The sequence below is a fragment of the Passer domesticus genome, chromosome 8 (assembly GCF_036417665.1).
Source record: "Passer domesticus isolate bPasDom1 chromosome 8, bPasDom1.hap1, whole genome shotgun sequence".
In the NCBI taxonomy this organism is placed as follows: domain Eukaryota; kingdom Metazoa; phylum Chordata; class Aves; order Passeriformes; family Passeridae; genus Passer; species Passer domesticus.
In genome coordinates, this window is record NC_087481.1 from 40,990,083 (window position 1) to 41,005,294 (window position 15,212).

At 40.1% G+C, this 15,212-nt stretch overlaps 1 protein-coding gene across 33 annotated transcripts in view; it reads left to right on the forward strand.

Annotated features, from left to right (window-relative positions):
* The window catches only part of WDFY4 (WDFY family member 4), a 129,414-nt gene that overhangs the window by 43,254 nt on the left and 70,948 nt on the right, over nucleotides 1-15,212 (forward strand). For 29 of the 33 annotated variants that reach the window (XM_064430730.1, XM_064430732.1, XM_064430733.1 and 26 more), the window contains 14 exons: nucleotides 69-145; nucleotides 838-1,056; nucleotides 2,063-2,247; nucleotides 5,166-5,397; nucleotides 7,363-7,514; nucleotides 8,047-8,158; nucleotides 8,272-8,462; nucleotides 9,958-10,110; nucleotides 10,506-10,579; nucleotides 11,379-11,540; nucleotides 12,212-12,303; nucleotides 13,195-13,294; nucleotides 14,103-14,308; nucleotides 14,899-15,068. In XM_064430730.1, coding sequence (XP_064286800.1) covers nucleotides 69-145; nucleotides 838-1,056; nucleotides 2,063-2,247; nucleotides 5,166-5,397; nucleotides 7,363-7,514; nucleotides 8,047-8,158; nucleotides 8,272-8,462; nucleotides 9,958-10,110; nucleotides 10,506-10,579; nucleotides 11,379-11,540; nucleotides 12,212-12,303; nucleotides 13,195-13,294; nucleotides 14,103-14,308; nucleotides 14,899-15,068 — 2,125 coding nt within the window. The other 4 variants (XR_010367348.1, XR_010367349.1, XR_010367350.1 and 1 more) reach the window with 4 other exon arrangements.

Sequence of the window (15,212 nt, forward strand, 5' to 3'; positions counted from 1 at the left end):
CAGAAGTCACTGGTGACCCTCAGGGATGATTTTTTTCTGATGATGGGTTCTTGCTTGCTTTTGCATAGGTGTTTATACCTCCCTACCTTGGCCACTGTCATGGGATCCAGTGCAGACCAATCTGTCTCAGGAGGGACTGGAATTGGTAAGAACTGTGACTTGCCTACAGCTTGCTGGGAGCACTGACTTCTCGGCCCCAATGAAAACATTCAACAGCTGTAAGAAAGGGTAGCATGTAAGCTGTGCATCCCAAAACACTTCTATCTCTGTGTCCCAGACCATCTCTGAGCTGTAAAACTTGTACTGCTCAGCAAAATAGGGAGTTGGGTGCAGCTTTGTAGTGTGATGAATGAATATTATCAACACAAACTTAAAGCAAGCTTCTAAGAAAACAGTCTTAACAAGTAAGAGCCACTAGATTTTAGGGTAATTTCCTATGGAAGGAATAGGAACTGTCACTTAATGGGGTTCTCCTATACAACAAAATCCTCTATTGGGTGGACTGGGAAATGGCTGAACCTTTTGTTTCCTGAATTTTTGTGAAATTTGAGAACTTGTTTCTGGCTCAGAGATTGCTATTTCATCTGCTCCACAGCATGGAGATCTAGTGCTCACTTTTCATCAGTCAGCTTTAGGTCATTTATACATGTGCACAGAGTCACATGTACAATCTCTGTGATCTTGAATACAGACAATGAAGTCCAACAGAATAGAAATTAAACCCTGAAATCTAATGTTGGTTCTTCCATGGTATGGAAGAATGAAATGGAAAGCAGTTTGCTAATGGCTGCACAAGGAAAGCCACTTCCTTAATACTTTTTTTATTCCTGTCTGCAGGCAGCAGAACGTTCCCTCCCTCCAGTGGCCTGACACTTTCCTGCTGGTTCCTGGTTAGCAAGTTTGGTTTGGCGCACAGCAGCCACCCACTCCGCTTCCTTACCATTGTGAGGCACATGTCAAGAACAGAGCAAGAATTTGTTTGCTTTTCTGTAAGCTTCTGCCCACAGGAACTTTCTTTGGTCATTTCTACAGAAGAAGTGGAATTCCAGCCACTTGGTAAGGCTCTTTTTAGTAAAGTTGAAGTGCTGTGTCCTCTTGTTATCTGAAATTTTTCGTTAATAAATTTCCTCTTCTTTGAAGTACTCAGGATATTAATGAGATTACTCTACCATTTTCTTCTTGAATCCAGTCATGATTATAATTGCTGCCCATATTTAGTTTTTAAGTTGGCTGTAGGAATTGTGAATTACTGCAATATTCAATGGAAAACTTTGGTGTCACTTATATCGTGGAGTGCAGTTGTGGAGACTGGGCTTGAACCAGTCAGTTCTGTGTGACACTAAGCAGGTTTGGAGAGTGGGACTGAGGATTTGGGGAGTGATCTAGCTTCCTAATGAAACAATTCATTTCCTCTCCTTGCTTTCAGAATGTTTTCTAATATGCCAGTCTGTTAATATTGTTCCCTGTTGATGTTTATCCCCTTTTCCTTACTGAGTAGAGTAGGTACTTCAAATGTAAACGTGATTGAATATTCCAAAGGAGGTTGGAAATTAAGTGGGAATAGTAGCTGGGATTGTCATGCACGGCTGACATTGTATGAGTGCTCTGATTGCCTTAGATAATGATAAAAATTTCAGCTTGCCTTTTTTCATAAAAGCCATAAATTAATATGGAGTGTTTTATAATCTCATTGACCTGCTAGGAATTTTTTCTCTGTGCCAGCTAACTCTGTAAATACACAGAGGGGTTCTTCTCTTGGTGAATATGTTTGGTTTGTCCTAGTTCAGGATAGGTTTGCAGCATGAAGGCAGATAGCAGGTGTTATTTAGGAGGGTGACATGTATGCTGCAGGGATCTTGAGAGCTGTCCAAGTTGTAGGTCCTGAAACAGACCTTGTAGGTCCTGAAACAGGCAGTGTTTTAAAGCCATTAGAAATCATAGCATCAAATCACACTCTACCCACAGAGTGTCATCTCTTTCTGTCACATTTGAAAGTTGTGTTCCAGAGGCAGGTGAGGATGGAAAACTTTCTGTTGACTTATCCCTTTTTTTACTGTTACAGATATTATGGAACCCGAGAGTGAGGTCCTAAATCCCTCCCCATTTCCAGGGCAAGTCAAGTTTGGCTGTGGTAAATTCCTGGTCACTGGCCAGTGGCATCATCTCACAGTGACAGTTGCTAAGGAAGCAAAGAAGAGCTGCATTGTGTCAGCTTATATAAATGGTCAGATGCTTGGCTCTGCAAAGGTAAAGGCTCTCTGCATAGATGTTATACCTGACTTTTGCCTTGCATTGCTTTTCATTTCCATCTTCCAATGCACCTACAATGCCTTTTCAGTAATTATCTGGGAAACTCAAAGCCTGGTGATTTACACATGTAACATGTGCCACTGTGCTGGGTGTGAGTGGAGTCAGAAATCTGTACAAAACAGGGTGTACCTGTGCTGCTTTTCAGAAGTGTGTTCTCAGCTTATACTGGTGCTTTGAACTAGCTCTCCTCCTCCTTCAGCATGTAGGTAACCAGGGCAATTTGTGTGGTGATGCTCCTCTAGTGTTGGGGATACCAAGCTTGCAGGTAGCTCAGAGATACATTGCTGAAATTCAGTTATACCCTTACATCAACATTTTCTGAGTTTACTAGTGATTCAGAGGATTTATCAGTTTAAGCCCAAGATCTGCAGAGGTTGCCAGCTATAAAAAGTATTTCACATCATGGTGTGGCTAGAGAGCCCTAATTCAAGGACGACTTGGATTTAGGCTAAAACCTGCAAAGGTGATGAGTTACACAGTCTCCACTCTTTCTTTTCAAGAAAGCTCTTGAAAAGTAGAAAGGTCACAGAAAAATAAGCTGCTGTGTGTGGTCATCTCTTTGCAAGAATCCAGAGGTGGGAGGAATTTCATCAAGCATCTTATTTGGTCATGTTTCAAGCTGTCCTCTTTCTCTCACACCCTTGAAAAATCAGCCAGTGGTCTTTTTCCTCACTTGCACACTCAGCACTCAGGAGCAGATGGATGTTCCTCTGGATTAGTTGTTCAGTGTGTGAGATGATATCAATTCATGAGTTCATTGCTAATATTGGTGTACTGGCATTTCCCCTAGTATGCAATTTCTTGTGATTTGTATCACACAGCAGTCACTTCTCAGGTTGGATGAAATAGCAGGCAAAAGTAATCCAAATGAACCTGAAGGGTTCATAATCTACAAGATAAATGAGAATAGCCCCTGGTTTCTATTATTAATTTCATCATGCTCCTGGTTTTGCAGTTAATCTATTACTATTTCAGAGATCTGATTTTTTGATTTTTGAATACAGTGTAGAAAATGCAGCCTGTTCTTTCTATTATATCTCTGGTTGGTGTGGTGGATTTTTCGCTTTTGAGTAGAATCTTTTTATGAATTGAAACTTGTAACCTTGGTCTCCTTCTTTTTGTTCCCATATTTCAATTCAATCTCAGCACGTGCAAAGCTCATATGTGTGTTTTATTTTTCCCCTGTAAACATAACCTGTTTAATTCCAAATATTCTCTTTCCCATACTTGAGAAAAATCATCTGTCTTAGAAGTGCCTTTTGGGACCTATATCCATTTCAAGAATGAAAATTTAATTTAATTTGACTTCCTTCAAATGAGACTGAAAGTTATCAATAAAACTAGGCCTAAACATTGCAATTGGTGAAAGAATTCACAACAAGTGTGTTTAACATTCAGTGAAACAGCTCATATGAATAAAATAATCCTTTAACAAACAAAATATTGTCCCAGTGTTGGGTTCACTGATTAATGTAGGCCTTCATCTTGATGTACAGTGAAGAAAAGATTGCCTAAAAAGTTAGAAATGGATGAAGGTTGTTAACCATACCAAAGGCTATTTTTTAGTTGGTGGAGCTGGAGTGGGGTGTGTTACTCTGCTGCATCAAGTCTGATATTTATTCACTGAAGTGTCAACTCCTGCCTCTTAATATCAACCAGCCCTGTTTTCTAAATCTCAGTAGTCAGAGACCAGTCAATGCTTGGAGTCTCCCAACCTAAAAACAAATCTTTAAAGACAGGGCTAAGCCCCAAAGTACAATATTGTTTCTCTCTACCAAAAAATTCCAAGTACTTCCTGTTAGAGCTCTCTGCAGTTAAATATAATAATAGACTCACTTTAGGAGGCCAAATCACATTTTTGGTACTGAAAATAAGTGTCCCTCTTTCCTAAACAATGTTGGCTCCACTGAAGGCTTACTGATGCAATTGGACAATCTACACTCTTCAAACAATGCTTGTTCTCCATTTATGCGAGGAGTACAAAATAACTAACTTGTCTTTCTGTGTTGAATGTCACAGTCGGGGTTGTGAAGTTAGGAAACCAAAAATATGTCTGGAGTCAAGACAGGGCTTTTCTTTGCCAGTACTTGAAATTGTTTTGACTGTGTTTTTGGAATAAAAATTAGGCTTAAACATTCAAAATGCTTATTTTTACAGTTCTTCTTAAAGTCCAACTTCTGAACAATAGTTGATAATTGTTGTGGTGGGTTGACCTTGGCTGGAATCCAGGTGCCCACCAAGCAGCTGTATCACTCCCCAGCTGGACAGAGGAGAGAAAATAAGATGGAAAATGACTTGTATGTTGAGATAAGGCAGTTTATTAAAGCAGAAATGAGTTTACATGTGTACAAGCAAAGAGGAAAAAAAAAAAGTTTGTTCTCTATTTCCCATCAGCGAGTCCTGTTGAGCCCCATCCTGGGAAGCAGTTGCTGTAGAAGGCAAGCATTATAAATAAAGAATTCCCTCCCTCCTCCTTCCCTTAGCTTGTATGTCTGCGTTGATGTTATGTGGATTGCAATGTCTCTGTTGTTAGTTTGGGTCAGCTGGCTTAGTTTTGTGCCCTCCCAGGATCTTGCCCACCCCGACCCCTTGATGAGGGGAATGTTGGAGAGCCGGTGCTGATGCTGCCAGCTCTGCTCAGTAATAGCCAGAACTCTGGTGTGTTATCAACCCCTTTTAGTTCCCACAGCACTGTGAGGGCTGCTGTGGGAAAAGGAGCTCCAGCTCAGCCAGGCCCAGTATAATTGTGTTGCCCAGCTGAGACTTCCATGAGCAAAGAGGTGGCAATCAGTACCTGGCAGGGACAAGACCCTGAGTGCATTGGATCCTCTCAGTGAATTCCTTCTCTGTTGCAGATGCAGTATCTCCAGCCTTTCCCAGGAAGCTGTATTTCCATGGAACCCTCTTCCTTTATTGATGTCTATGGGTACATAGCCACTCCTCGCATCTGGAAACAGAAGTCCTCCTTGACCTGGCGCCTTGGTCCCACATACTTGCTGGAAGAAGCCATTTCTGTGGAAACCATAGAAGTTATTATTAAGCTTGGCCCTCAGTATTGTAGCAACTTCCAAGCAGTACAGTTTCAAGGTATGGGATAATTCTCATATCTGCTACTCTTTGTTTGTCAGGGCAGTGTTCTTTTTATTCTTTTAATCTTCTATTGGTGTTCCAACTGTGTCTAGAGACCACTCTAAAAGTCTGGGAACTGCGTTAGTGAATGTTGTACAAGACTGAAGTAAGATACATGAGGATCTTGTGACATCCTGTGAATTGGAAAGAAGGATAGGAATCAAGCAGCAGAGAGAGATGAAGAGTAAAGAGGGACAACATATCCTGAGTTGCAAGATTGTGATTTCTGTTGGACAAATATCAAAGCAGAAGCTTTACGTGAGACATTCTGCATTAACAGTGCTAATGGGAAAAAAAGAAAAGTCAGAAAGAGAAGTACAGAGTTGCACTGCAAATGCCTGCAGAATAGGAGAGAGGGGCAGGGGAGTAAGTTACATTCAATTTAATGAAGAGGCTTTTTAACTGAAGTATGCTGTTAGTTTCAATTATTAAACAGACAGACAAAACATTTCAGTTATTGATTACTGTTTGTTCAACAAGTAGTGCATTCCCCTCCATGCTAGAGCTTGGGATGAAATGGGATGGTCATTTCTCATTTGAAAATGGCAAAATAATCTATCTTGGTGATGCTCCAGCCTAAAAGAATGTAAAACGACTGGCTGAGAGTACTCCTTCAGACAGAATGCTGTCAATCTACACAAAAAGCTGCAAGTTAGGTGTGGGATGGGGTTGTTGAGAGAGAAATGGTGTCAAAGTACAGCTCTGAAATAAAAACGTTACCTGTAGAAGTCAGAAGGATTTGATTTTTTTTAATCATTGAGTCTTTATGTAGTCTGGGGGACTTGTTTTCTGCATAGTTCTTCCCAGATGGACTTCAGTACTAATCACAGGTTGTGGCCTTGTGACTCTAGTGGTGCTCTGTTTAGGGATCACTGAGCAACTTTTGTGATCTCCTAATTGTGAAATGATCTCACTCTCCCTGCACTCTCCCTATTCACATCAAAACATCCAAAGGAACTCAGGCAAATGGAAATTTTGACTTTAAAAACGTTTTACACTATCCCTCCAAATACTGCATTTAGGTTGGGTTTTTTTTTTCCTTAAAATGGGTTTGTTACCTTGTTGCAAACAGCAGTGGGAATGTTTGCAGTGTTGTGTCCTGTCTCCCCACTATCTCATTGCTCCTTGCTAGTCAGCTGCAGTTGTACACAGGCTTAGTCTGCAGACCAAGTCCTGCTAGAAGGGAAGTGGTGACACAGTCTTGAGGTATTTTATTTATAGTTAATCTTCATGTGGTGTGTGAGCTATTTTTTGCCTAAAAGGGCTGTCTTATTTGTGTTTGTAAGTCAGCTGTTTTCCCAGTCTATAAAACTGTCAAAAACACAACTTGACTTGTTTTTTAAAATAAAAATACATATAGTTTTTCCAAGTGTGAGAATGAACAAAAAATTCTTTAAAAAAATGCATTCAAAAAGCATACCTGCTGCACCTGGTACTTTTAAGAAGCTTCCCAAATGTTGTGAGTTGGCAGCTCTGAACTTTTGCCTCTGCTCTCCTCACACACAAATCTTTCCTTTGAGTACCCTGATAAAGTTCCCAGAAACACAGAAGGCCTCTGAAATCTTTTCTGTGTCCAGAAAGTTTATTTATACTGTGTGGACAGAGAAAGAGGTTTATTATGGACATTTCTGAGCTTCACGAGATGTTATGAGAGGACATAGAATCAAGGCAAAGCAGTTACCAGAGGACAAAGCCATGCACTGGTGATGCAAGCTGCCATGGCCTGTGTAACAAAGGGTGAATGCTTTTTAATAAGTAAAATTAATATGTAAAATTTTACTTTAAATAAGCAATAATTTTACTTTAGTAAGTAAAATTATTTCCTATACATCCGTTTTCTCCAGTTATTTTTCACCTGCCTCTCTTCTGTCTTGCATACTGAACAGCAAAGTTCCTTCAGATATTCAGTCTTTCTTGTTTTAGGTGAGGACCAGTGCAGTGATCATATCATCGCACCTCTGGTGGCGGAAGATAAGATTTCTTTTGGAATCAATGCTGTGTGCTCATCTCTCACTACAGTCCAAGATATAAAAAGCTCTTACAATGAAGTGGATGGTCGGCTGATTGCCAAAGAGGTCATAAATTTCCCTTTCTAAAACAAGAAATTTTCTCTGACTTCTAATCAGTTTTTTAGAGCCAAATTTCTGACTTTGTCTTCCCTGTGTACCTTCAGAGATTTTTTTAAACTTCTTTTTCCATTCCTTAACTTTATTCTACTTATAGGTTAATTTTCACCTATGGAGAGGAATAGATTGGACCGTGTGAGCACAGTGTTAAAAATATTCTTTGAAACAGGAACAGAAGCCATCATTTTCAGGTTTTATCATCATTGGTTTCAGTCTGTGTTTTCTTAATGCCTTCACAAAGACTTTTCACATAATATTCTATTGTTCTTGCTGATACCAGGTATATTGATATATGAAAGTAGTGGCATTGTGGGATGTTGTTGGTGGGTGAATATTTCTCCTTACAATCAACTTTTTATTAAAAAAAGATATTTTTCTTAGTCTAAAATTATTAAAATAACTTAGAGTATTAGAGCATGCATTTTTTTAGTGTCCCTGATACTACCAAAGTTTTTTCTAAAGTGCCTTTTATCTGTTTTAGATTGGGATTAATTCTCGGGACAGTTCAACTCCAATATTCCTGGCTAAGAATATTGCTGGACACCTCTCAGGTTCCGTGAGGACCATTGGGTCAGTTGCTGTGGGCCAATATGGTAAATGCACTTGCCTTAATGTTTAATATTTTTTAAAGAATGTAGCTTTTTCCTGTCCAGTAATAGATGAAGTCTGTGTAACTTCCTGGGAGAGTAACACTGCAATTTCCTAGGGGTAAGAGTGTTCCAGTCCTCCCCAGCAGCTACCAGCCTGAACTTTATTGGAGGCCCTGCCATTCTCCTGGGTCTCATTGCTATGGCCCGTGATGACCACACCATGTATGCAGCTGTCAAAGTCCTGAACTCCATCCTCAACAGTAGCCCCTTGAGTGGAAAACTGATGAGGCACATCCATGGATACCAGGTAGACACTCCTTTGCTCATTCATTCTGGTTATAGTCTTGCCCTTGTAGATATTTATCCCCAAATCAGTCAATGGGAATGAACCAAACACACCCTGACTGTAGGCACTTGTGGTTGGAACTTAGCAAGTTAAGAGGGGGATATAGGATAGCGCTCTGTCTCCTGTGCTTACAGTCCCTGGGAACCTCTCTAAGTTTTCTGCTGAAGGAAACATGAGGACAGATGCCCCTTGGTCAGACATGATTTAATAAACTAAATAAACCAGAGCAGCAGATTTGTGACTGACCCACTTGTCACCTTTTACCAACACACTTGATCCCACATACAAAAGACCATTTCTCAGGCAGCTTTTCTTCCTCCCCTTGGCTCATACAGCCCAAGATTCCTCTTTACAGACTGCCCAGCATAGGGCTGACAATGAATTCCTACAGCTTATCTTGACTGTGTATGAGGAATTGTGCTGATATAAACAAGTGCTGCCTGAATTGCATTTATTAGGTCTGTCCAAATTAATCTTTAAACTTGAAAGCTATGCAGATTGAAGATTCTGGTTGTATGTAAAGTCTATATATGTAATATTGGATGGATTGAGGCTCAAGTATGAAGTTTCAATTTAGTATCATTTACTTTGTGCTGAGTAGGTGAGGCAGAGAACTCTGAGGGAACAGAGAAGACTCTATAATATAAAAGGGTCCAAACAAGACCCTCAACATTAGGTTTTCATTAATGATTTATTATAAACTTTCCATTTTCCCAACATGCAAATTGTTCATAAATTGATTGCAATTTATATGAATATATTTATCCTACTTAGATATTGCTTGCCCAATCCTTTCTTGTAGGTCAATGCCGGTCTTTGTGTTGTGTATGAGTTGTTCCTTTTGATTTTTTGCTACATAGTGTTCTCTCCATGTTACTGATCATTATATTGCAATAAAGTTTTTAACAGCCAAGTAGTAAATGTGTCTTGATATGTATTTTGAAATTAATTTCTATTCTTCCCAACCTGTTCAAAATGTAATGGCTTTCTGAACATTCTTCTCACAGTATGGAGAAATTGTTGGATAATCAAAGGTAGGCTCAGTTGAGAAACTGGCAATGTTTCACAAATGTTTTTCATTTGGGGAGGTAAAAATTAGTATTTTTTAAATTAACACCATTTGTAAGCAATTAAGAATACATCCATGAAGAATAGCATAGAATATGTGGTTATTTACAGTTATATTTGTCTGTCGGTTTTTAAAAATTACATTCAGCATAGTATGGCACATATTTTCCTCCTGTTCAATGCCACAGAGTTGCCAAGCTCCTTCAAAAATTCATCCTTACACTTCCTGCACAAAATTTTACATCTGGACTGAAATCTTCATTTTCTTCATGATGCTTACGCAAAATGGATGTATGCATGACTGCTACATATAATTAAACTATATGTTGGCCTTGAATTAAATACAGATTTGTACTTGGCAGGTACTTATTCAGTCTTCTCTTTTCAGTTGCTGAGCTACCTATTGAAGAGGAAAACTCAGCTGCTAAACAACAGGATTTTACAGTTAATGTTCTCCCTAGTGGGCACAGCTGAGCTGGGCTTTGAGTCTTCTGTCATCAAGAACTATAGTGCATTCCAGTATGTTCTCTGCAACTTTGAGGTAAAACTGTTCATGTTTGAGGTAAAACTGTTCAACTGTTCTGTACGTTTGGCTGTATTAAAGATGTTTATAATATTAAAGACGGTTTTATAATACAAGATTTGGTTTGTTCATAGCATCTCCTGGATCCAATATTTGTGTGTTGTGCATTATCACACTGTGGGCCCCCCAGGTCTGCAGGAACACTCCCAGAGGGTCTGCTCCTCAGGGCTAGAACGGCAGCTACAGCTCCTTGCACTGTCAGGGACTTCCCAGTTCCCATGGGCTGCATTACAGAAACACTCAAAGTTTATGATGTTCTCCTCTCCAGACTAGTTTTAACTGTTTCTCTGATGCAGCTAGTGCTCTCACAGCTCAGCAGAGCAGTAAAACTTCTGCTTTCCTTTGTCTTTCAGCTTTGGATGAAAGCACCAGAAAATCTTGACCTTGCTCTTCTTTCCCATCTTGTGGAGATCTTGCAGTCCTCCAGGTATAAACTTATGTTTGAATCAGAAACCTGTGGAACAAACTCATCTGTAGCCTGAAGATGGAACTCTGAGGTGGATATGAAGGGTCTAATCCCAGTTGGAATCAGAGGATTCTGGGGTGAATCATTCCTGTACTGCTTTTTCAAGCCTGGAGTTAGTGATCTGATCAGCCCCTGAGATGACTTTGGGGCCAGCCTGGGAGAAGATATCTGGTTACCTGGTTCCACTGGAACCACTGCTGTACAATGCAAGTTTAAATATCTGCTGGGGAGGGGAAATCTTAATGTTCGAATTGACTATGAAATAATTTGTAAAAATATATTATTGAAGTTGTACTTAAAATCAAAACACAACCCTTTTATCAAAATTCCTAATCATCTGGACTGGAGCTAAATGTATCTAAGGAGACATAGCATGGCAGAGGGACTGGGTAAAGCTAGATTCCTGTTTTTTGGTAGCAGAAAGCTCTGTGCAGAGCTGTCTGGTTCCCCTTGCTAAGTTTTACAGGAATAGCACGTTTTGCTACCAACTCACTGTTTGAATATGCAGTAATGTTTTCTTTGAACTTGTTGGAATGCAGGAGAGGGCAGAGGAGAAGAGCAGAACACACAAAGTAGTCTTCTGATTTCCATCACTGACACATGTTCAATTTGTCTGACAGTGTTTGCAATGTTATAAAGAGAGTATTAAAAGACAAAAGTGCAAACTATCAGTGCAACCTGAAAATCTTTTTAGCTGAAACTCTGCAAATTTGGTCATTTCCAGTAGAAGCTTTTAATAGTCCCTGTGCTTCTTTTACAGAGAAGCATGTCAGAATATTGCAATTGCTTACCAAGCACAAATGGTGCCCAAGCTTGTTTTCCTTTTCAATGATCCTGAAATCAGCAGCTCCAAGATCACTGTGGCCTGCACTATCCTGTCCCATCTCTTGCAAGGATACTTCAATACCAGGGATGTTCTCAGGTAACCCTCAAGGTCTATAGCTTTTCCTCAGATAGCAGATAAGCTATACTTATGCTGGTGTTGGAGAGAACTCAACAGTAGAGCTTTCCTCACCTTGTCTTTGGTAGAACACCAGATCTTTGGCAACTGCAGGATCCTCTGGTGAAAAACTGATGAAAAACTCTTTTCATTCACTCCAACCTTATATTTGTGTGAAGGTGAATTGGGTGATGATGGTTATAATGGTGGCACAGACAGTTCTGTAGGTATGGCTGGGTTTACTGAGGGGAGACCTCACTTCAGGATAGGCTGGATAATAGAAAAAGGTTCTTCCCCCAGGGAGTGGTCAGGCACTGGAACAGGTTCTCCAGGGAAGTGGTGACAGCACCAAAGCTGACAGAGATCAAGAAGAGTTTGGACAATGCTCTTGGGCACATGGTGTGACTTGGGGTGTCCTGCTGAGGGCCAGAAGTTGGGCTTTGGTGATCCTTTGAGTACCTTCCAGCAGAGCACAGTCTGTGACCTTTTAATTACTTCCTAGTTTATGAAGTTTTCATCCTATTTCTGAAGTGGCTAGAATTTCTCATGGTGGTTGCTAAGTCACAGTTAGCCAGTATGCAGCTTTGCATATGTTCTCCAAGTTAATGAATATCTTTCTGTTGACCACAACTGCTTCACTCTTTCTCTGCAAGGATTGGATTGTTCCTTGTTTACACCTTGAAACCTTCTTCTGTGGATGAAAATCAGATTTACCTGGATAGTGTGGCTGAGAGGCCCACTGAAGGTGAGGGGCTGCCTTTGGAGTATGTGTTGTGATAGTTTAACTGCAGTATTTCACTTCTTCCCCAGGACCTGATGAACCCTAATTGCAATATTATTGCTTCTGTGTTTTGTGGCAGAAAGAGGCAAATTTCAAAATTCTTCATATGGAGAGGGACAGGTTGCATTGAGGTAACCCTTTGTTCCCTCTCTGCCAATAAACCAGCAGTACTTTCACTGCATTGTCCAGAGCCAACACAATGCTGGATTTCAGATACACACAGAGAGAAAGGACATTAAATTGAAATTGCCCCAAACCTACCTACTGGGCTGTTACAAGGAATAAAATTTCAATGGGCATCCTGGATTTTCTGTGAAGACTTCACTACACTTACAGTTGTAGCAAATAATAATGCAGAGCTCTGCACCTCTTAAACTAGCTGTATATTTGTCAGGTTCATGTGGAAGAACATCCAGTCATTTGGCCCTTTCACTGGGATCTTCCAGGTGCAGCTTTACTGTTACTGCACCTCTAAACAACAGATCACACTAAGGTGACAGTGGTAACTGCAGTTTGTACATAGACATCTCAGCTAGGCAGTACAAGTCAGATTGCCTGCTTACATTTCCCTCTCTAGTTAACCTGAGATTGATTCCTCTGAGATATTGTTCAGCACACAGTCTGAAAGAGTTTTAAATAACTCTAAGGAGAGGACTTGGGCAATGTAAGCACTGGTTGTTTCTTATATTAGCAGGAATCCTTTGTCTAAAATTTGATGTCTGCATCTTTTTACTTGGCAAAAACCAGATATAAGTACTTCTACAGGGCTAATTGTGTGCAAACAAAATTGTTCATCAAAGTAATGGAACATCTTTTGTCTCTTCTTTACTCTTTATTGCTTTCTGATATTTGTAGCCTTAAACCAAACATCTGGAAAGACAATCTGTCTTCGAAACCAGCTACTGAAGATGCTGTTAGATGTAATATGCTCAGACAAACTTCAGCTGTCCTCTGAGTAAGTAGAAATGTTTAGGAAGTTAAGTGTCTCCATCTCCCAGATTTTTCATCCTCCGGGTGCATAACCAGGACTAAACACATTGATAATATTTGGATTTCAACAAATGCTAAGTTAGAGCAGACTAGATTGAGAGAGACCTTTTCGTCAGTTATTTATCTGGCATTCACACACCTGTGTGGTCTGATCACACGTCTGATATCCATCTTGGGAAAAGTCTCATGTTTTCCGAAAATACGGTGAAGGGGGAACTTGGATATTGATGTTTCTGCTGCATAGCAGGGGTGTAAGAAATCCCATCTGTCTCTGAAAATCAAGTCTGTGTAATGTGGGATTACTTGCACCAGTCTATTGTAACCATGAGAATGCTGTTATTATAACTATACCTTTCATAACTGAAATACAGATTTCATACTGCTGGGAGCTGTGATTGTGCATTTTCATTAGATAGCACATCTTGGACTTGAAAATTTCAACCAAAATTTTGAATTTCATAGCTTGAAAGATCTGGCCTGTGGTGTAGTTTGCCTCATTTATTGAACACACTCTCAGAAGGGGCTTCATAGTAATGAACTGTTTTGTCTGACAGTAATAGGAGGTTAGATGTAGCAGGAACTGAAGGGCTTCAGCTGTGTGGATGAGCCTGTTGTTACATCTTTGTGATTCTCTAAAGGTACACCTTTAATGAGATTTTTTTTCCAGAGAAAAACGAGGTTCTAAATCATTTCAGGATAATTTTATATAATATCTCCTTTCTGTCTTCCATCATGTTTCCTTCCATGTGTTTTCATTTACCTGTTTGTCCTAGGGAAAAAGAAAAGACATTTTTGGCACTGGGGCCAGACTGGTTTCTGCTGTTCACACAGAGCTACCTGCACTTCAGCACAGTTGTCCTGGGACTCAAACTCCTTCTGTACTTCCTCCACAATCGTTTGCTGCTGAACAAGTTCAAGGAGGGAATAGTGGCTGGACGTTGGCTGGAAAACAGCTCTGCAGGGCTGAACATTCTAATGGGTATGTGTTGGTTTAATGTTCCCAAAACACTGCCTTGATCCAGCTCAGAGACAGAAGATCACTGTGTCCATGATAGGAGAATTCCCACTGATCTCAGAAGACCAAGAGTTTAAATTACTTTCTAAGCCTGTCCTGGTACTTCAGAATTTCTGTGCTGAAAAGTGGAATGTAGTGCTTCTCCCTTGCAGGTAATTAGCAACTCTGATCAGCATCTGCAGGGAGATGGGCCTTTTTGTCTTGCACAGAATCAGGCTACTTGATAGGCCTGTAAGGTGCTCAGATGTCAGCTTGTGCTCTGAAACCTTTTGTTTCTTAAAGATTTGTTCAGCCTGCTTTTTGATAATTAGTCCTGGGGTTCTGAGAAAGGGAGGAGAAAGGAAGAAGAGTAATTCAAGGAGAAAGCCTTTTATTAGAAGTGGGAAAAATTGTAATCTGTTAGTCTTGGGGTGTTTTTTAAACTGTTGATACTGCAGCCTAGCAGACTACTGAGTGTTCTGGAACAGAGACAAATGAGGAAAAAGGTATCCTTCTGCTATCAATAATCCTTCTGCTACATGACATTGACACTTTTGTTTTCTTTTCCTTTAAAGATAATTTAAAAAGTCATCCTCCAGTGCCTGACAATGGCTACTTCTTGGTTTTTGGATTTTCTGTATTGCAAAGATGTCTGACTGATCATGTTCACATCCCTGAGATCTACTTGGTTGTGGCAGAGCTCTTTCTGGCCACTCCACAGTCTGAACCACCTGAAGCAGTCAAGGTATGAAAAAAAATTAGCGGACAAGCGCCTGAAGCTGCTATTGCATTACTATTTTGACATTTTATGCTCTTTTCCATGAGAGGATTCTCAGGCATGTAAACCCTACTTGGGTTTTGAAATAATAAAAACTATTCATTTTTTAAA